The sequence below is a fragment of the Micromys minutus genome (assembly GCF_963924665.1).
Source record: "Micromys minutus genome assembly, chromosome: 21".
Classification (NCBI taxonomy): domain Eukaryota; kingdom Metazoa; phylum Chordata; class Mammalia; order Rodentia; family Muridae; genus Micromys; species Micromys minutus.
This window is the reverse complement of record NC_137956.1, coordinates 5,689,171-5,711,804: the sequence shown is the minus strand read 5'-3', so window position 1 is coordinate 5,711,804 and position 22,634 is coordinate 5,689,171. Positions and strand designations below refer to the sequence as shown.

General features: G+C 36.9%; 1 protein-coding gene across 4 annotated transcripts in view; it reads left to right on the top strand.

Moving 5' to 3' along the window:
* The window catches only part of TCF12 (transcription factor 12), a 241,240-nt gene that overhangs the window by 162,291 nt on the left and 56,315 nt on the right, over nucleotides 1–22,634 (top strand). For all 4 annotated transcript variants that reach the window (XM_080934437.1, XM_080934436.1, XM_080934439.1 and 1 more), the window contains 2 exons: nucleotides 9,693–9,828; nucleotides 14,728–14,780. In XM_080934437.1, the coding sequence (XP_080790563.1) occupies nucleotides 9,693–9,828; nucleotides 14,728–14,780 (189 nt within the window). The remainder of the gene's footprint in view (nucleotides 1–9,692; nucleotides 9,829–14,727; nucleotides 14,781–22,634) is intronic.

Genomic DNA, 22,634 nt, shown 5'->3' with positions numbered 1-22,634 from the left:
AGCAATAACTCAGTGTTACCAACTGTAAATTGGGCACTGGTACAGTGTTTGTTGCACTTCTACTTTCATGTAGACAAGAAATTTTCCAGAGTAATAATCAGTCTTGAAGCTGTCCAGCTGTGGACTTGTAAACGGTTACATGTTAACTGCATACCTAACACCAGATTGGGTTAGGTGTCACTCTCAGGAATACTGAGTGAAAATCAGTTCCACATAAAAGCTTTGAAGAAAAAGTTGTTTAAGAATACTACTGTACATCACAGGGCTCTTTTCTAAATTCAAATATGCAGAACGGTTACTTGAGAAGAGATATCTTCAGGATTTAGGGAGTGTTACAGCATCTCTCATTCTTTAGTTTGGGTTGGGTGGAACCATTAAACGTTCTCTGAAGTCCCAGTTGCTGGGATACAGCATGGACCAACATATCTAAAGAAGATGTACTATGGTCACTAGCAACCATATTTAAGTATGCCTTTATAAAATTCCTGTAGTAGTCTGCTGCAAGTGGGGCTACCTTCCATGACCTGTGAAAAGTTGTCTTGTCATGTGTAATAGACTTAATCACATGTAGGTAAGTTTATTTTCTTTTGAAGCCAGAAATGAGTGAATTGCTGTGACAGGATGATTGTCATTATCTTCTCAAACCTGTAAGACATTTAAAAGCATAGACAATGATAATTAAAATTTTAAGAATTTATAGTGAGAAAAAAAGATTTGAAACATGTTAAAGAACCTGGCTAGTTGTAAGTAGTTTGTTACTGGCCCAGGAAGACATTTGAAGCAGCCAGGCTTCTGTTACAGTTTCTCTGTACATGGCTCCTTTCCCAGCCCCCACCCTGAATTAATATACTGTCCAAAGTGTTGGTAATGACTTGAAGCTATGCAGGTTACACAAAGCATTTAATGAAATTTTGTCTTAGACAAAACGCTTGTGAGGGTCCTAATTAACAGCTTGTTGTCTGCAGTTCTATTGATTACTTATTCACAATGCTTTGTTCTCAGATGATAACCCCCAGCACGGGTGTTCCTGTCTGATGAGATTCTTGGGCAGACTTCTTCAATAGCTTGCAGATAATTGCTGACATCCTTGAAATTTCAATGTAAATGAGTTAGCATCCAAAACAGTTATTTTATACATGTCCGTGTTTGCCAAAGTTAAAATTTATTGCAGTCTTTTTTAGTCATTTGTAGAAAATCAACAGACTTTGTATTAAAGTATTAAAGCCCATTTATTGTTTGCCCTGAGTTCTCACCCTTTCAGTTTTCATTGAGTGTAACTTGAAATAAAAGACTTATTGGTCACCCTGCAGTCACCTGTCATAATCTCTGAAACTTCAAATGGAGTTACAGTCAAACTACTGTGATTTTTGTTCTAAGAATAAGAGCACACATAAAAGAGAAATTGCTGTAACATTTTACTAATTTTTCTCTGAGCATAGTTTTGTGTCTTGTCCCTGCAATGACAGCAGGGAAGGTGACGGTGGCATGTGAATGGATAGTGCTTTGTCTCTTCTCCGTGCAGTTTAAGCATGTTCCCTCCTGGAGCAGACAACCCTTTTGAACAGCTGCTTATCTTCATGTAGTGAGACTGTATACCATTCCATGCATGCAAAGGAGGCATGAAGTTAGACATTGCATAGGCAGTATGCAGCAGAAGTGTTTTGAGATATTCAAGTCTAGTATTCTCAATCTTTCTATAATACAAATTAATGATTAAGACTCAGTACTTGGAGTTTTTAATCATGTTAATGCTTCCTTTAAAAAAAAAAAAAGATGGGGGTCTTACTTTACAGATGAGGCTGGCCTCAGACTTGCTATATTCCTCTTATCTCAGCTTCCTAAGAGCCAGGATTACAGGTGTCAATTACCACACCCAGCCTGGTGCTTATCGTTTTTTGACATAGGGCTAGTTAGACCCTTATTTAAATTGAAGCTAACAACAGATATGAGTATATTTAGTAAGTATTTAAACCAATCCATTTGGTGTTTTTGTTTTTTAAAATAAGTAGACTGAAAAGGCAAGCATAAAATGGACGTTTTCTATATGACTTAGCAGTTCCAAAGATAACTTTTTCATTGAGTATTACTCATTGTCAATATATCTTTTATTTTGATGAAGTTCTAGAAGATTATGAAATTTTTTTCTAGTAATGTGATAAGAAATGAGTGCTATCTCATTTCAGACCATTAACTGCCCAAATAAAGAAGACAGCTTGGCTGAACAAAACTGGTTTGCCTGGATCCTGTCCTCTGGGACATTGGTGTTCTTTCTGCTTAAGATACTTACCTCTAGGCCAAGATCAGTAGTAATCAATAGTGTATCTCTTTTATTTTAATGCAGGAAGAAAAGTCAATAATATGAGCTGGGATCTAATTTTATTTTAGGAGAATAAAAGTAAAATAGCTCACTTTTGCTTTGGTGTTAGCTACACAATTAAGGTAACAGGAAAACAATATGATTTTATTGGTAGACTATCAAAATATAAGGCTTTTATAATTTTGCTCTGTTTTTTAGTCATATTTTTCATTGACTTATTGGGCATGGTTTTATTTATTGTCAAGCCCTTTCAGATGATATTGTGTCCTAAGCTTGGTATTTCTTTCAGTGTGGAATGGGTCTATGTAGTTAGCAGGCTAAGTTAGCAATCTGAAGTCTTCAGGAATCAGCCTCCGGTGTGTTTTCTTGTCTTCCTCATGTAAGTCGTAACAGAGCATACACACTGCAGAAATGGGTATTATGTGGTTCAGACAGCTGAGAAGAACCACAGTCTCTGTTGTTGTTAGCATCAGTAATCATGGTGAAACAAGGAGATAGGACATTTCCTGTCCAGGTTTGTCATAGTGAAGGAAAAGTCTTACCAACACTAATTAGTAGCAAGTAATCATTTGTCTCTGTAAGAAGTTTGTCTTGTCTTTCATCACATAGTCTGTGTACATTTACAGTTTGTCCTCCATAGATGACTCAGCTTTGGGATTTTGTCCACAGTCGTTTAGGAATTACTTACATTTTTTTCAAGTTAACATCTTTATATACATCAGTGAGAGTCCTTCAGTTTGGAGATTTTGTACAAAGGGAGAGGCTTTCTCACCTGACCTACATAAGATGCTGTAAAATTTACTGAGATGTACATTGGAAATGCCACTATTGAGTCTTTGGTATTGTATATTAACTTCTCAAGGCTTTAATTTTGAGAGTAGGGACATAAGCAAAAGGTAGAAAGAAATACACTGCATGTTAGTATTCATCAAGATCTTTGGTTAACAATCACTTTTCAGTGTATGCACACTGAGTATGTACCCCTGCTGGATCCTGGGAAAGCATGTGGTGTTTTTTCTATTCTTCATTTGAGCTTATATAGCTTGAGTCTGTCACATCCTTTAGATTCAGACTCATAGCTGTCACCTTTCCCTCCAGGGGTTTGCCACTCTTTTCTCTCTTCATCTAGTCTTACTTTAGCCATCGAGAATTATAGCCCAACAAGCTTGAATTCAGACTTTACCTTCTGAAACTTCATGCCATTACACAGGACAAAAAGTATTGAGTCCAAGAAATAGAAAATTGGAGTACTATTTGTCTTCTTAATACATAAAGATAGACACACGCACAACCACGATAATTTGCAGAGGAGAGAGAAAAATGAAAGCAATGTTCTGTGACCCCGCTTCATACTTACACATTCAAAAGTCTTGCTTCCCTAGTGGCTGAGAGCTATTGGTAATGCATGTATGGAGAGAAGAGGAACGATTTGTTCAAATAGAGCATTTGCCCAGGATCCCAATCAGAACTCTGACCTAGAGTGGCTAGTTTACCATTACTTTTTCCAAGATAGTAGTATATTTATTTGGTTTCCTTTTACAAACGTGAACATGCACTATTCTCCTCACCAGTCACGTCATTTTGTGCTTCTTTACTGGGATCATCTTGACATCTCCGAAGATGGCCAAATTTAACCTATGTGCAAGTTTGTTCATTTGTTTGTGATATTTTATTTTATTATCTAAGCAAACAGATCTCTCTGAATTCAGTCCTTTAAACCACTATTGGAGCTCTCAGATTAGGGGTCAAAAACCATGTTCTCTAAAGGACTGGAGAGCTAGTCTATGCTTGCCAGCCTGATTGACTGCTTTAATTCCCAGCTCCTCCCCTGCCACACGGAAAGGGTTGCAGCTGATAGAGAAATCATCAGCAGGACTTTCATCGAGAGTAATTTCAGAAATAAGTCCACTTTGACTGAAAGGATGTCACTTGTTGACTCTTAATATAAATTATTATTTTATATACTTATAAAAATTTGTATAGACCAGTGAGATGGTTTACCAAATAAAAGTACATGCTGAGCAAACCTGGTAACCTCACCTGAGTTCATTACATGCAACCCACATAAAGATAGAATGAAAAAACTAACTTTATAAAATTGTTCTTCTTTGACATTTAGACATGCACTAAGGCATTTGCACATTCAACCCTTACCCCTATGCACATACACAAACACACCATGAACACACACACACATAATTATATAGAGAGAAATTATTTGGTTGGTTTTTGTTTGGGGCATGTTTGTTATTTAAGGTTTTATAAGAGATAATTCAGCAGCTTAAGAACTTTGCTGCTCTTACAGAGGACCTTGATCTCCCAGCATCTACACAATATCTCATAACCATCCATAACTTCCATTCTAGGGGATCTGACAGCCTCTTCTGAACATAGAAGGCATTAGGACATGAGTACATCCAGACAAAGCACTCGTCCACATAAAGTTTTTAATTAACAAAGGATTGTTTAACAAAAACATTATAAAAGGTCCGATAAGAAACATTTATGTCTGTCTCATATATTTATTTTATATGCTCAGTAAACAGCTTCCTCTGTATTCTATGTGAGAAAATACTGATAAAATTATCAAGGGCAGTGAGTCTGATAAAAGCAAAGAGCATACCCATTAAGAGACATTTTCAAGGTGCATGCCCTGTGCTTTCAATCATGTGGAGATCATATGTTCCATATATTTCTGATCTTGCTATTTTAAAAAACTACATCTGCCTGTCAAAGGCAAAATAAAAGAAAAATGCAAAACAGATGTGATTAACATTTACATATGATGTCAATGGAGACGGTGATTTCTAGTGATTCCCTGCTCTCAAACATAGTGTCATCAGAAGATCCATAGCTAAGAGTTTTCTTTGTGGAGGGGGTGGGGGGACAGATAGATATAAATAGGACGTGGAGTGTTTTTAATTGTTCGTTTTCTCTGTTTTTATTATTGCTATGGAACTTATTTTAACATAGAGTATTTCTTTTTTAAGTCTGATAACTCCTTTCTCTTTAAGTCTATTGAGTGTTGTGTCTTTTGAATATAATTAATGCTAGTTAATTACACTAATACTATATAGTCTTTTTTGTTCACATGCCATACTATCTGGTAATTAAATATAAAGAAATACATCAGCTGTGTCAGAAAAAAAACTGCCTTTTGAGGAATCTGAAGAGCGCTGTGTTCAGAGACTACTTCTGAAGGACAGCTTTTGGCTGAGTTAGTACTCTTTCATGTATACTGCATCACTGTCTTGTGAGCTTTCAAGAAGCAACACATCAAATGAGTTAGAACTCTGCTGAAGCAGAACAACCACAAGCTCGGGGCTACTTTTGGCACACAGCAATACCAAATGTCAAAAAGCACAGACGTAAACTCAAGTAAGGATCCTAAGGTTGCAGTTTTAGAAAAAGGGCTGGCGGGAGGTGTGGTTTAATGGTAAAGAGCACCAGTCTGTCTTGCAGGGGACCCTAGTTTGTGTCACAACATCCTCATAGTGCCTCATAACTACCTGTAACTCCAGCCTCAGTGGACCTAATGTCCTCTGTTGGCCTTCCTAAGTGCAAGACACACACATTGTGCATGAACCAAAGACCCATACAAATAAAAATTTAATTAATTAAAAATAAACTAATAAAAATGGACCAAACTGATGGGAAAAAGAAACTGTAATGATATAGATATGTATAATGTAATGATATGTGTTTAGAATATACATAAACACAACAGACTGGAAGACAGGAGAGAAAACCAGCAACAAAGTCAAAAATTTGTCTTTTGCAAAATAATGTCCAGCATTTGGGAGACTAAGCAGAATTGAGTCCTGTCTGCTCTATATAGTAAGTTCTAGACCAGTGTGAAGTATATACAATTGAAAAGTTGGCTCCTTGAGAAGACCAACAATATTGAAAAACTTACTCCTAGATTGGCTAAATAAAAACTTGAATCAACGGTGAAAAAGTCACATCACTCCTGGCTTCATGAAAATTTATAAAAAAGAAAAGAAAAGAAATGCCACAAGTAGCTGCTAACACATACTCTAAATGAAATGAACAAATTCCTAGAAATATATACTGTCAAAACTAGCTCAGAATTAAACGGAGGAAAATGAGAATTGGTAATAGAAAAGTGTTTTCAGTTAAGAAAGGCTCATAGCCAGATGACTTCCAATAAAGTGGAATGGGGTTCCTGCTTCTGAAATACTCTCTCCCTCCATTAGGGGCAGCATTGTACTGATACCAGAGCCACAGACCCAGAAACGAAAATGAGCTTTCAGATTATTATCCATTTGAATATTAATACAGAACAAAAAATCACCTAGAAAATGCTAGCTCACTGAAGGATTAGACATTATGATCAAATAAGTTTGTCCCAGAAATACAAAAGTGGCTTAACATAGGAAAGTTGATCAGTGTAGCTTACTTTATTTACCACAGTAATAATGTGAAGGAAACAAACAAAAACAACACAGAATCACTCATCTGATTCAGGATGAGTGGGAGCATTTAACAAAGACCTACTACTTGTGTCAGTGTGGGGCATAGGCCTTTAATCCCAGTGCTTGAAAACCACAGCAAGTGTCAGACCAGCTCCATGTAAGACCCTGGCCACCACTCCCTCCAAAAAAAACCAAAAACACAAGCTAGCACCCTTTCCTAATAAGAACCTTTAAAGGTAAGAACAAGGCTAGGAAGCTGGTTCTGTGATTAAAAACATTCACTGCTCTTCCACAGAACCTGAGTTCAGTTTCCAGAACTCAGGCCAACTAGTCGACAAGTGCTTTTAACTTTGTCTTCAGGGGGTCTGATGCTTTCTACAGGCATCTATGTGCATTTGTGAGCTCATGCACACATACACATAAATAAAAATAAATCTTAAGGAAAAACAAGTTAACAATAGTAAGGAACTTCCTCAACTCGGGAAAGTTTTTTTTTTTTTTTTAATTTTTAATGAAAAACAGTGAATCATATTCTTTCTCTAAAGCAAGTAAGGCTGCCTGCTTTCACCTGTTATAGTCAGCAGTGCATTGAAAAGTATAGAAAAGTAACAAAGTAAAACTATCCTATGTGCAGGCAATTTGACTCTTAGAGCTAAGGGCTAGAGAAATGGCTCAGCGGTTAAACGTTGAAGAGGAAGAACTTAAGTTCATTTCCAAACATTTAAGTTAGATGATTTTCAAGGACCTTTACTCCAACTCCAGGGGATACGGGACCCTCTTGGACTCCACTGGCACCTTAATCCATGTGTACATGTCACTGCCACCCACACATAGAGAAGGTGAATAAGCTTCAGAGTCATCATACTAAGCAGAAGAAGTTATGTAGAAGGTTGCCTAGTGCATGCATGGCCCATTGTCATGGACTAGCCCATATAGATCAGCAGGGGCAGAAAGCAGAGTGGTTGTCATCCGATGAGGAAGTAAGATAAGGACTTACTGCCTAGTGTGGATGGATGGAAGAGGAAAGGAGTGATGATTGTAGGGATGGGTGTCCTTCAGGTGAGAGGCAGGGATCTAGAGGTAGTGGGTGTAGAAAATACATTTATTGAGTCCCACTGCTAAGGAAAGTTTCAACAGTTAATTTTATGCTCTGAATAATAACCGTAATTTTTTTAGTGCTGAAACAGAAAAGTCATGCTACTTAGTTTTTCTTAATTATTAGAATTGAGGCAGTGACTGGAATATAGTGCCTATGCTTCTCAAATTCCGCTCACTCTTCTGACAGGAGCAAGTTTAGGTTAGCATGCTGTGATGCTCAGTACTGACTGGATTACTAAGAACATGAAGATGACAGCGTATTAAGTATATGTATATGCCAGGAGAGTATAGTAAAAAGCTGGAGGAATCATGTTTTCTTGCCTGGAAGCATCCTCTGAGATTTTTTTTTTTTTTTTGTCCTAGATATTAAGAAACTTGACAAATGTCATTAATAGACTCCAAATCTTAAAGAAGGCAGGGTGGATAATCATAATGGACCATATAGAATAAGATACATTTTTATCAGTGAATTTAAGATACATGTGGCACATCTTAGGTCTTGTTCTTGAGACCAAGAAGCATGAACTAAACAAATGTGACATGAGGGTATAAAACAGCACATGACGCAAAGTGAAGAGCCATGAGGCAAGATCACTTTCAATGTTACATTCACATGGTAGGTGGTTTGTCCCATAGAGCATCTGAGGCATTGTGCTCTGTGCCATTTTATAAGGAACTTAGCAACCTGAAAGAGAATCTAAAGGATCATGTCAGGAAATAGGAGCACGATCTCCCCCCTCTTCTATGTCCTGAAACAAATGGAAAAAAATTCAAGAAAGACTAGTCATATAGATAGCACTCTTTGTATGGTAATAACTATCTTAAAGAAGAGGGGAAACAGTCAGCTGCCTGCATGATCATGAACGTCTTCAAGCAAGGTCCAGGCAACCACTTTAAAGTATTCTTATAATTAAAGAATAGACTCACTTAGTCACCAAAATGTGCTTCAGCCCTAAGTTGAATGAGTTCAGGTAATTAGTAAAAGAGAAAAGACAAGCTGGGTTTAATGAGGCCTACCTTTAATCCTAGCACTCAAGGCAGAGGCAAGCAGATCTCTCTTTTTGAATTTGAGAACAGACAGCCTGGTTTACAGTTCTAGAATAGTCGACTACCAAAACTTCCTACAGACAAATGCCCTGCAGTTTCTCCAGATTGACAGCTGCAGACTGGGGAGGGTCAATGATGGTCAAAACGTTGGAAATCCCTGTCTGCCTCCATGCTGGTGGAGGTGGACTCTGAACTCTAGTGCAGCACTTGATTCTGTGTGATTCTATATCAGTCTCTGCCAGTCTTCAAAACAGGATGTATGAATATGTGGATCATCTGCATGAACATTTCTAGTATCCTGTGATAATCAAGCATGCTTCATATCTGCCTCCCAAGGATGCAGGCTACTCAACAGAAATGGAGGGAGGAATCTGTAAAAAGATACCACTACCCAGATGGAAAAGTCTGGAAGAAACTCCTGGTTCTCAAGATTTATGTGTTCAGCCCTAACACTTTTTTTTAAGTGAAAATACTTAAAATTCTGGAGTTTTATAAAAACAGAAGAAAAATCAATTCTAGCCCTAAGTCCATATCTGTCATCTTGGTTGATGGTCAACAAGTCATATTCTACTTAATTCTGACACTGTCTTTAAAAAACAACAGTAAAAAGCAGGCAAGGGAAAGGTGAAGGAAAAAAGAATACAGTCTAAAACCAGTGATCTAATTGAATTTTAAAGTATTTATTGATTCCTTCCAAATTTCAAGGCGTTCCTTAAGGTATTGTTGGTTATTCAGAAGTGATGAGCTTGGTCATTAGCAACAAGATGACTTGTTTCCTTGGCTTTGTTTTATAGTCTAGTCTCCTGAGACAGGATCTGGGACTCGGGAGCCCAGCACAGCTGCCTTCTTCAGGAAAGCCTGGAGCACCGTACTACTCGCTCTCTGCCACAGGCTCTAGGAGAAGACCGCTCCATGACTCTGTAGCTCTAGGTGAGTGTTGGACACAGAAAACCCTCTCTTCCAGCTACCCCGTTCCTTTAGTCTATACTGGCTGTGCTTTTAATGAGAAGAAATGTGCTTTCTAAGTCATCACTTGTAAGTCAGGGCATATTTACATACAAACATTATACAGGCTGAGTATTCCTGATCTAAAATCCAGACAACTCTAAAGTATGAAACCTATTGAATACTGACATTTTATACCTCACTTCCTGAGGTGGGCCACAGCCATGAAGCACACTGAAATCTGTACAAAATTACCTTTGGACTATGTAGAAAAGATGTATGTGAAAAACAAACGAGCCTAATCGTTACATGTGGGTTCTGTCCCTAAGATACTGCATTATGTGTATATGCATAGTCCTAATATAAAGACTAAAACATATCTGACTACAAGCATTTAAGATAAGGGATACTCATCCTGTATGCATTAGATACATAATAAATGAAGTTGTCAGAGTTCCCATTGTTGCAAAGAAGTCATCACTTTGAATTCAAGGTCTAACTAATTATAAGTAGGCTTGGCTGACAATTCAGTATTTAAACCATAATTTTCATTACTATGAGCACTGTGTGCTGTATATATACTGTGCTACCTTAAAAACCATTTTTAAATTTTTAATAAATTTTTATGTTTTGAAATTATATCTCTCTTTCCTTTCTGTCTTCACCCCACCCATGACTCCCATCTTGCTATCAAGGCCATGGCCTTGTTTAATTGTTGTTGTATATGTATATCCCTAAATATATAAGTATAATCTGGTCAGTCCACATAATGTTACCTTTATGTGTATAATCTCACTGCTGACCCTTTAGGATTTGATAACTGATTGAGGAGCTCTCCCATAGGGGAGACCATTTCTTCCACTTGCAGTTCTTGGTGTAGAGTGAAGACCCTTGAGGTTTGTTCCCTTCCATGTTAACATGTTTATTAATGTCATTTTTCAGGTCTTATTTAGACAGCCATATGTAACCACTGTTTTTTTTTTTTTGTTTTGTTTTGTTTTTTTAGTTTTTGATCTTAACAGTTTTTCAGCAAACAACTTAATATTTTGGTCCATGAGAGGATTTAGGCAAGTTTTCTTCTTTTAACTTAAAAGTAGTTTCTTTTTAAATGGAAGTTTTATCTTCTATTGCTAACATCTAGTTTTTAACCAAAATAACGATATTACTGAATGGTTTACAGAATGATTTTATACATTTCTATCTCAACAGGACAATAATCCTGTTAGTTCATGACTTTAATCCTGAGTTTAATGTAAAAAATTAAGACTCAGAAGATTTCATATACAAAATCATTAGTAGGTCACTCACTGGGAATAATTTTAAGGATTTTGTGAGTCTTGAGTTCGTTGGGATTTTTGCTGTTTGTTTGCATACTAGTTACTTTTTTACTTTTCCATTGAAGTTCAGGTAAAAACAGACTATAACTTACTGACATGAAGGTAGGCAGCAGAATGATAATACACTGACAGTGCTGACTCACAGCAGCCTGCCTTCTCCCTTACAGCTTCAGTTTCTTTGTGCAGTTATGTGTGTACTTATGTCCCTTCATTCATCCTGACAAAACCAGTTTGTTTTGTGCTGCTTGTGTTCTCTAACACTTTTTATCTCATCATGGTTTAAAGTGATTTTTGACATAAGAAAACTGAATTTAATATAAATATATTTTATATATTAATTAAATCTTTTATGTCACATATATATGATATAATTAATTTACTATGAGAAAATTAATTTAAAATTAATGTAAAAATATTGTAAAACATGATTATAATGAAAGTAGACCAGCATCTAAAGTAAATGTAAACCAAAGGAGAATGTAGTATAATTCCTGATTGTACAAATATTTGTTGACCACCTCCAGCTAATGCATCTACCTATCAAACCATACATTTTAGTGATCTGTATTTAGTCTCTATGTCTAAAGTGTGGCTAAGGTACATAGAAAGGATGCAGTAATGGATTGCCACATCCAGAAGTCTGATAGATGTCTTTATTTTGTAGAAACATGGTCATGTAATATGTGTGGATGCTATTAGAATCAGCACTGATGGTTTAGACCAGCATTCTTTTTGTTATTAAAGAATGAAAGCTTTTGTGCTGGAGAGATGGCTCAGGGGTTAAGAAAACTGTCTGGTCTTTCCAAAGATCTTGAATTTAATTCCCAGCAACGACATGGTAGTTCATAACCATCGTGAATGAGATCTGGTGCCCTCTTCTGGCCTGCAGGCATACATGCAGGCAGAATGCTGTGTACATAATAAATAAACCGTTTTTTAAAAGAGTGGTAATTTTCAAAATGTTGCACATCTGTGTCCCACTTGTCCTCCTGATTGAGTTTGTTAGCCTAGTAACGGCCTTCATTGAGTTTGCATTGGGTTAGTCTCTAGGAGTGTCTTCTTCATGGACCCTGAAGACACACTGTGGCAAAGAACTAATTCCTGCCAGTGTGCTGTTACCAAAAGAAAACCAACCATTGAATAACTAGAAAAGAATAGGAATACATTAAATCCCAGGCTTAAAAATGCAAGTTTTCCATGAATTAAAGCTTCAGTTTGATTATGATCTATAGGTACTATTGCCTGTCTTCTATGTCTTTTCAAAACTTTGTGAGGTTGTAATATTAACATTAGGTTATAAATAAGGAAACAAAATGGAGTACAGTATGTGGTGTTTCTCTTGATGCTCAGAGGAGTCTTATCCATTTCCTGTATGGATATCAGTTGGTAGATTATTATTACGTTTCCCATTGCCGTTCTTATTCCTAGCATCTCATTGACACTGCAGTGTCTGGTAAAATGTGAGCACTTAGAAGAATTTTAGAGAGCTATATCAACCTTACTGTTTTCTAAAAAAAAAAAAAATTAGATGCTTTAGGAAATTGTTCTGAAGAGTAGTAACTAATTTTAATTGTTTTTAGTCTACATAAATAAAAGCTAAAACTAATTAAGTGTGGGACAAGAGAGGTAACTCAGTAGTTTAGAGCACCGGTTGCTTTTCCGGATGACTTGGGTCAATTCCCAGCATCCATAGGGTGGCTCACAACTGTCTGTAATTTCAGTTTTGGGACATCTTCTCTTCTGGCCCCCATGGGTACTACCAACATGTGATACATGCACACACAGGAATATGTATACCTCTGTGACGTACATTTTAAACATTATCAAGGTGTCACAAATGCACAATGCAATGAGCATATTTCATGTATTACCACAGATCATGAAACTTACAGGAGAGGTGGTGTCCACCCCTTCATGCAACTAAAGGAGCTGAAACACAAAGAGGTTACAGTAACCTACCCAGCTACTTACGGCTTCTGAGTTGAGTACAGCCAGATTACTCTTCATCACAGTTTGCAGTGTCCCCAAACTAGACTGTGATCCCAGACTAGTGATAGTAAGTATGTGGCTTATGATGAGATACAAAAGAAAAATATCCAGATAACGCCAGGCATAGAAATCATTTCCTTAATTGATTTTATAAAGTGTAGCTTTTGCTCAAGGAATTAGTTGTAAGGAAGTAGACTGCTGAGATGGATGAGTCATTAAGAACAAAAGTTTCTCTGTAAGTAAGGAAATGTAGGATACCTCTTGGGAAGGGATATCCATGCTGATGAATGCTTTTTGCCCTTTTTATTGTATAATTTTCCATATGCTGCTTACAAAGTTGCTTTTTTTTGCTTTATAGCCTTATACGGAATTCACAGACCAAATTTAAATACATTTCAATCTTTATAAAATCATGTTTTGTTGTGTAGTGTCATTTAAATGCTTTTTTTAAATTCTCATGTTTTGCAGTTTTAAAAAATACGAAATTTGTTTTACATCAGCCTTCCCTAACAGTGAATGCCTCAGAAAATCCTGAATTTGATCCATTATTTGTATATGGTTAGAAAGCTGTGTGTGTCACTTTTTCAAAAAGATAATGTGGAAAAGTTATAAATTTTATAGACAAGGAAAACCAGAATACCAAGTTATACAAATGAAAATTGTCTTTCTTATTTATATTAATTCATCTTCAAAATACATTTTGGATCTAGAGCTATGAGCTCAGCAGATATGAGTATACTGCTCTTGCAAAGGAACCAAATTTAGTCTCACACCATGTGGCAGCTTATATCCATCTGTATGTGATTCTAGCTCCAGAAAGTCTAGCATCTTCTGATGGACTTGGGCTCCAAAGGCACCTGCACTTACTCACATATGCACATGTACACATTTGTGCACACACACACAAGTTAAAGCAAAATAAGAGATGCACTTTCTCTGTGTATTCATTCCCTGGAAAGTCCCAATTGTACATTAGTGCTGAAGTTTCCGTTTTACTCACATACTAAAGTAGATGCCTATAATACTAGATGTGTATGTTGGCTTTCAGCACTTACATAGCATGTCATGGTGTCATTATAACCTTAGTTTTTCATTCCTTAAATTTCATTTCAAGTTTTATGCATAGTATTTAATACAGCATTTGCTGTTATTAAGGGGGTTGTTGTTGTTAAGTTTTTTAAATATCCCTTTAAGCCTAGTTCTTCATCAGATGCACTTTGTCTGTTAAGAAAGTGTACTGTTAGACCTGTTGCAGAGTTCCACCTCCAGTGAACTGACATGTGTGAAGTATTTACATACTCACAGCATAACGGCCTTTAAAGTTCTTTCTCCTTCATTGTGGTGCTGGTGTGCTCTCCTTCTTGCTTTATTCCACTTACTGTTTCCTGTCAAATTTAGTAGAAGAGCCAGATCTGTCGTTCTTTGTATCCCCATGCTCTGTTACAATATTGGAAAAAGAAATCATTAGGGGTGGGAGAGTTTCCTGTTTATTCAAGTTTGCTTGAATTTTTTCCCCCAAATGTAAATGCTAATGAAACATTTTGTTTCCCATGTTCAGATCCTTTACAAGCAAAGAAAGTAAGAAAGGTGCCTCCTGGCCTACCTTCTTCTGTAAGTACTCTTTTTTTTTTTTCCCCCTAGATTTGATGTTAAATAAATTGATGCCAAATAATTTGTATTGAGTATTTACTTGTTACAAGAATGGGTTTAGTTGGTGCCAGTGGACATACTTTACCTAGTAACTGTTCGTCATTGCTTAACAAAATCATTGATTGAGATAAATCCACACGTAAGGTTAGGCTTTTTGTTTTCTGTGCAGTGATTTGTAGCTTACTCATATGCTGTCACTCCCTGTCTCTGTCATTTGAATTCCCCTCTTGGGAAGAAGACTAGGCCTGTAGCTGTCAAAGAAGATCTCCTGTGCAGGTCTTTTGATGTTTAATTAGTCATTATGTTGCTGAACAGGAGGACAGACAGAGATTAATAGCTGAGAATCTTAAAAATTTACATTTGTAATAATCCCAATGGAGCTAAAGACATTAAGATTCGGAGGACATGTTCGGCTCAGCTTGCCTCTGTAGGACTGAGGTTATTAATATGCATAAATCACCAAGTCAGATGTTCATTGTGAAGCCCTTGTGGATTTTAAAGCCTTCATTAAGCATTTCCCAACTTCAGTCTAGCATCAGGAAAGCTTTCATGCAACTAGTTTGTTGATTCCCTACTTTCTCAAAAATGTATCCTTTGAGAATAAAGAGCTTTGATGCAGTAGGCTGGGAGAGGTTAAAACAATCATTAATGGCTGTAGTAACCTAATACTGCAGGAGTGTTTGTGCTGTTAATATCCTTGCTCTTTGAAGCAGTGGAAGTATTTGTAGATAAACTTACATTATTAATCCACCCATAGTTTAAAAACCTTTGGTGAGAAGGGAAAATGTTTTATTCTCTGTGTATAGAACAAATGGTCAGTGAGGCTGTTAGATTGAGGCCCTGTGCCTTGAAGGGCACATTCTTTGTTGTGTAAATGGACATTAGGCTTTTATTGGGCAACACTTAACACATGGGCGCAGGTGCTGCCAGATGAGTCACAGCTCATAAGAGTTAGGACTGAAGTGCTTATCCTGCTTGGGAAGTAGCAAGCTAGAAGGGGAAGCATGGGTTGAGGTTTGTATTTCTTTTGAAGGGTAAAGTACAGAAATCATCTTTTGGTTGTTTGCATACCTTCTCTGTTATGTCCCACCTTCTTTTCTGGGTGATACATAAAAAGTCGAATTGAAATCTTTGAAACTCAATTCCAGACAGATCTGAGTTTTATGAACCTGCAGCCTACCTGGAAGGCTGAATTGCAGCTTCAAGCATCCTAAAAGCTTTTGCTTGCTTAAGCACTTGGTCCCACCAGAGGCTGAATAGCTGCTTGATAAACAAAATGAACAATGCCTTAAATCATTATTCCTGAAGACAGGAATTTTAGCAGCAGCTAAAAATAGTTATATGATTTACATTTTAACAGTTATGTGCTGTGCAGAGGTAGGTAGGTAGTATATCTAACAGAAATCATACTCAGACAGTACTGCTAAAACATGGAGCAGTGTGATTTCTTATAAATGCTGTAAATCTGTGAAAGTAATAAAAGTTAGATTACATTTTAATATTAGCAGAACCACACTGCTTCAAAAATAAATTAACAGGTAAAAAGATTACCACATTTATTCTGGCCTGTCATTAGTTTTAAGAAATAAAGTTAATTGTCAATGTTTCATAGTTATTCCTTTTTTAAAAAGCAAATAAGCAAAATGGACAGAGGAATCTGGAAACAGACTTTGCAGAGTCCTTTGTCATTACATTTTAAGCTATAACAGCATTTACTACTTTATGATAGTTTCTCTGTATTTTGTGTTCAGGAAAAGAAAACTAGTGAGTTTTGATAAACCTTTAGGATGATTAGGAAATTTTGTAAGATAAGCTTACTTAAGTATTGTATTTTTCCAGTTGCTTTGGTATACGCCTTTAATCACAAACTCTGAGTCAGAGACAGTCAGATATGTAATTTGGGGGCCAGCCTGGTCTTCATAGGAAGTTCCAGGCCAAATAGGGCTATGTAGTAAAACCCTGTCGCAGCATACACACAGACACACACGCACGCACGCACACACACACACACACACACACGTTTGTATATACCAGTGAACATGGTGTATATGCTTATAATCTCAACACTTGGGAGACTATGCCAGTGCAGGGTCTCTTGCAAGACCCTAAGTAGAACAGAATAAAGAAAATCACATTTTTCTATTTGACTGCTTATAATGAACATAGGATTTTACAAACCTTTGATGCTGAGAATTGTAAAAGAAGTGAGTGCAAAAAAAAAATGAATGTTCATGTTTTATTTCATGATGACTTGAATAATGAGTATCATACTTCCAAAACATACATCTTCAACTGCATCAAAACAGCATGTCTTATTAGATTTCTTTTTAATGTGACTAGCTTATAGGGTTAATCATAGGCTAATAGTACATTGGTTTTTTTCTTAACCAAATGTCACACTATCTTTTGTTCTATATTTTAAAGTGTGTATATATCCTCCCACAAAAAATGTTAATATAATTTCTAAAGTATGTTCTCAAAATATATTTTGATACTTCATTTAGAAAAGTTTTGTTTGCAAACTCCTCTTTCAGCCAGTGAGCTTTATTTTCTAATATGAATCAGAGTATTTTGACTCTACATGTTTTTGCTTTGAAGCAGTACTGTTCTATGGGAGTAAGATTGGTAATTACAGTTGGGTGTGGGGGCTCATGCCTGTTAGCCCAGCTTTCAGGAAGCTGAGGTAGGAAGATTGCTGAGGTGAGCCTGGCAACAGTGAGTCCCAGGCTAGCCAGAGGTAGTTAGAAAGGCACACTCTTTAATATTAAACAAAAAATTAATAATCCTAGTTAGAAATTGCTATTTTCTTTTTCCAGTGCTGGGGTTCAAAACCTAGGGCTCCATTCCCATGCGTGGTAGGCAAGCACAGTGCCTCCTAGTGACATTTCAGCCTACTTTCTTAAAGTTAATATGAATTTTGAATTAACATTAAATCTTAAATGTATGGACATCACATACATTTATTAGTTGGAGAGATTCTGAAGTGCCCCAAACCACACAGGCTTTTAGACCCATACATAATGCTGGTATATTGCTCTGTAATACCAGATAGGATAAATTAGACAAAGAACTACAAAGAGATTGAGTAGTAAGTCCCAAACACATTTAAACTGAGACTTTAAATAAGAGAGATAACAAGGATGGCAATGAAGAGGACAAAGAAAATCAAGGAGATGAGACCCAAGGTCAGCAGCCACCTCAACGTCGGTAACTTCAACTACCGACGCAGACGCCCAGAGAACCCTAAACCACAAGATGGCAAAGAGACAAAAGCAGCCTATCCACCAGCTGAGAATTCGTCCGCTCCCGAGGCTGAGCGGGGCGGGGCTGAGTAAATGCCGGCTTACCATCTCTACCATCATCCGGTTTGGTCATCCAACAAGAAGAAATGAATATGAAATTCCAGCAATAAGAAATGAACAAAGATTGGAGCTGAAGACCTTAAGTGCTTGCTTTTTGCCCGTTGACCAGATACACTAGAACTATCTGCATTATCTATGCAGCATGGGGTTTTTATTATTTTTACCTAAAGATGTCTCTTTTTGGTAATGACAAACGTTTTTTAAGAAAAAAAAAAGGTCTGGTTTTTCTCAATACACCTTTAACGGTTTTTAAATTGTTTCATATCTGGTCAAGTTGAGATTTTTAAGAACTTCATTTTTAATTTGTAATAAAGTTTACAACTTGATTTTTTCAAAAAAAGTCAACAAACTGCAAGCACCTGTTAATAAAGGTCTTAAATAAAAAAAAATAAGAGAGATAACAAGCAGCTCTTTCTGGGACTGGTAAAAATTATTAACTTGAGCAACTGAAGTACAAAATGATTAGCTCTCTCAACTAGTAAGATCACTGTCAGGGGTTAGAACTATAGAGAAAGCCTCTGAAGATAACAAGCTCAGCAATTGGTAAAGATTCTCCTGAAGTCTACCATGAGGATCACTAGGAAGGGAAGAAAGCAGTGTCAGAAACAATTGCCTTAGACTTCTAAGACTGGCAAGAACTAAAGCTAACTAGGAGTAAACAATGTTACAAGCCAGTATCAACTTCAGTATAACTTCACAAATGAGCTCTGCAGCTCTTGAACTTGGGTCAAACGTGGCATTTGCTTACTAGTTCTGGGCGGACAAGCATAGAGGGCATACTGAAGCTGAATGTGTAGAAAAGAGTCTTATTTCTACCTGTCATATAGGCTAATTCTGTTTGAAGGCTGATCTAGTACAAAATTCCCACAGTGGCCAATTCATTCTCTTTTGAGTGTACAGTTAGATCTGTAAAGGGTACAGATGCCCAGTTTAACTGAAAGATTTTGTATATCAGTAAGAAAAGCAACCACTTTTGGTATTTATGGTGCCCACTGTTGAAGCTGTGTCAGAATTGTATCAGTATGAATGATAGGTTTTCCACCTAGCTTTAAGATGTTCATTTTTGGGGAGTGTCAAGAAAGCTTTGATCTAGTTTAAAGTGCAAAGGGGGGTAGTCTTCTGTAGACCCAGTTGTCTCCTGATATGGTTGCACAACTGAAGTCACATTGTTACTTTCTGGGCTCTAGGCTCCTTATTTTACAAAACCATGCCTCAATTTCTTTCGGAGATAGCTTCCTAAACATATTTCACATGGTATGTGGTAGAGGGTAAGGGGAGTGTCTCTTTCCATCATGTGGGCCCCTGAATCAACCCTGTTGTTAAATGCCCTTACCCTCTAAGCCATCTTGCTAAAGTGGCTTTTAAGACTTACTGGACTTTACAGCTGCTGATAATTTGAATGTCTGAGTTGTCATAAAGCAGATATAAATTAGTGGCCAGTTCATTTTCTGTGTACAACTTGTATGGATTTTAGAAGATCTATTCTTGAGTTGTTTGAATATACTTAAAGCCTAATATCATTGTTAACATCAGTAGAAAACCAAGTTGCCTCTCAAATCTTTTTAACTTTGCTGATAGGACAGGCTTGCTTTTTTAATATAAAATAAAGACATAAAACAGCAAAAAATTAAAGTTTTTACCATCAAGGGTAAGTGAGATCTGTATTTCACTCTGAGACAGGAAGGGCTTCTGTCCTGTGTCACTGTCCAGTATGACCTTTGCTGTTGCAAATGCTTATCTTTGTTCAGCTAAAACTGATTGTGCTTTGGAAGTTATTTGTTCCGTGTGTATCTTGTTTCAGGAATTACAATGTATGCCATGTAGATTTGTGTGTAATTTTCAGTCATTTAAAAAACACAGCAAGTTCTGAAAATGTTTCTAAATTCTCCCTTATTTATAGTCTTGAAGCAGATTGCAAACATTTTAAACTATTCACCTTTCAAAACATTTTACTTTCCAACTATTATTTGCTGTTGTAGCTAACCCAATATAACTGTTGTGTTGCCAATATTTTATTAGTTTTCAAAAATACTTTAATTCTGTCTGGGCATAAAAGTAGCACATGCCTGTAATCTTCCCACTGGAGAGATGGAAGCAGGAGATTTGGGGGTTGGGGGTACAGAGCTCAGGGCTGTATTTCTGTATTTCTCAGTATACTGCATCAAGGTTCTTTTTGTTTCTTGAGACAGGGTCTCACTGGGTAGCCTAGGCTGACCTCAAACTCAAAATTGCCCCTGCCCCTGCCCCTGCCCCTGCCCCTGCTCCTCAGTGTTGGGATTAAAGGCACTATCACTCAGTCTTTTATACAGAGGTTGTATAGGGGACAAATAGTCTCTGCTGAAACCACTAGACACTGTTGTGTTAATACTATTGAAAGTAGCTACAGATGATATGTAAATGAACAGACAAGGCTGCGTTCCAGTAAAACTTGATCAAAATAGTTGGTAGATGAGACTTGTGGTGTACTAACCCTAAGTTGTCACCTGTACTAGACTCAAGGGACACAAGTGTAGCCTCTTTGCCATCAAGGCCCTGGACACAGAACCTTTTTTAATTGTATTGTCGGATGCTTTTTAAGATCATTTGCACTATAGCACAATAAAGTGAATAACTTATAATTTTCTGGGATTTAGGTATTATGTAAGATGATTTTTGTAGATGTCTATACTCAAGTTTTCATCATTGTCCTAGCCCAACTTTGTGGTAAAACATAAGCTGAAGGTGGGTGCTGTGGTCTGTTTTCTATGCAAATATGTATGACAGTAGAACATATGGGAATAAAGGCTTTACCAAAAATAAGACCAGTTTGTGCCTGGAAACTTCATTTTCTTAATGTTAATCTTTATAAATGTAGGTGAATTTTTTTCATGGTTCTTACATGGTTTTTAACTTTTAAAACTCTAGTAAATAAAAGCTCATGTATTTATTTGCACTTGATTTTTTTTTTTTTTTTTTATTTAGTATTGTTTGGAATCAGAAGCAGCTATTTCTCTCAGCATCATTAAAGATATTTAAGGTTTTCAAAAACCAAGGCTAGGGGTATCACTCAGCAGGAGAGTATTCCTTATATTTAGTCCCCAGCTCTGAAGAGAAATAAGAATTTGGGAATTACCAACTCTTTCCTATTAGGACTCAGTGAACCCCTTCTCCCAATGTCGTTACAGGTGTTCTAAAATGAACTTAATCCCAGCACTAAGGAAACAGAGCAAACATTTCTATAGGTTTGTAGCCACAGTCTGTCCTGGTCTACAGAGGGTGTTCCAGGACCGCTAAGGCTACACAGAGAAACCCTGTTTCACACCATAAACAAAATGAGGGTTATATACAAGGAAAACATAGACCCATCTTCAAGGTGACTGCAGTTAGAAGACACAAGTTACAAGTTGTACCTGTGAAGAGAAGTAACTGTTAACATTTTCCTGTTGAATAATTGTCCTCTAATCATAGAGTATATTACCCAGAAAATTATTTCAGTCATTGGGGCTGGAAATAATTTCTGTATAGCTGGTAACTTCCTCATCCAGAAAGGAACGCTGGTTGATTTCCTGTTGTAAACAATGCTTCTCCGTTTCCTTCTCAGGTTGTCTAAATGATGAAAAATATGCTAACTTTCTTTATCTTTATATAAACAAACTTTTGTTTCCATTTGTCTTATAAAGTATGCTGTTAAATTTTACCCAAAATAAAGAACATTTTTGCAACAGAAAAGGTAATTTGGCCACCAGCATCAGCTCTGGATTGGTTTAGGATTAACCTCATCAGAAATGTAAGGACTTTTCTTCTAAAACATTAGTGTAGAAACTAGAGTACAGGAGACATTTTTTCCCTAAAGAAGAGGTGGTAGTGGGGGGAGTACTTTATTTCTCATAATAAGATACACTCCAGATTTAACCATCTTTAGTACCTGTGCTGTGTCATCTTTGTCCAAGCCCCTTTTCTCTCTCTTAGATCAGTATAACCTCTCCCCAGCTAGTCTTGCAGTTTTTTCCTTTGGCACGTTCTTTCATGGAGGGAGCCTACTTAACAGTCTGAATCAGATCAGATCATCTCATCTCACACCTCCCTTAAATCCTCCAGTAGCTTATCAGAACTAAGGCAAAATCCTTACAGTAGCTTAACAGGCCCTCAGGACCTATCTCCTTTCTCTCACATCCTCTTCTGCTGTCTTCCCCTCCCTTGGTCCAGCCTCAGGCTCTATGTATTTATTCTCTCTGCTACTATTCCCACATGATCCTTTGTACTTGCATGGCTGGTTTTCTTTCTGGTCATTGGGGTCTCTCATTGCCATCCTACATAAAATGGCAACATACGTTCAATACTCCTTCCCTGCTATACCTTCTTAATAGCTTATTCAATTTATTCTTTACCTTAGACACTTTATAAAGCAGGAATGTGGTTTAATTTGTTTCTTTTTTTCCTGTCCCTGTTTGCTAGTGGATATTAAGTAAATTAA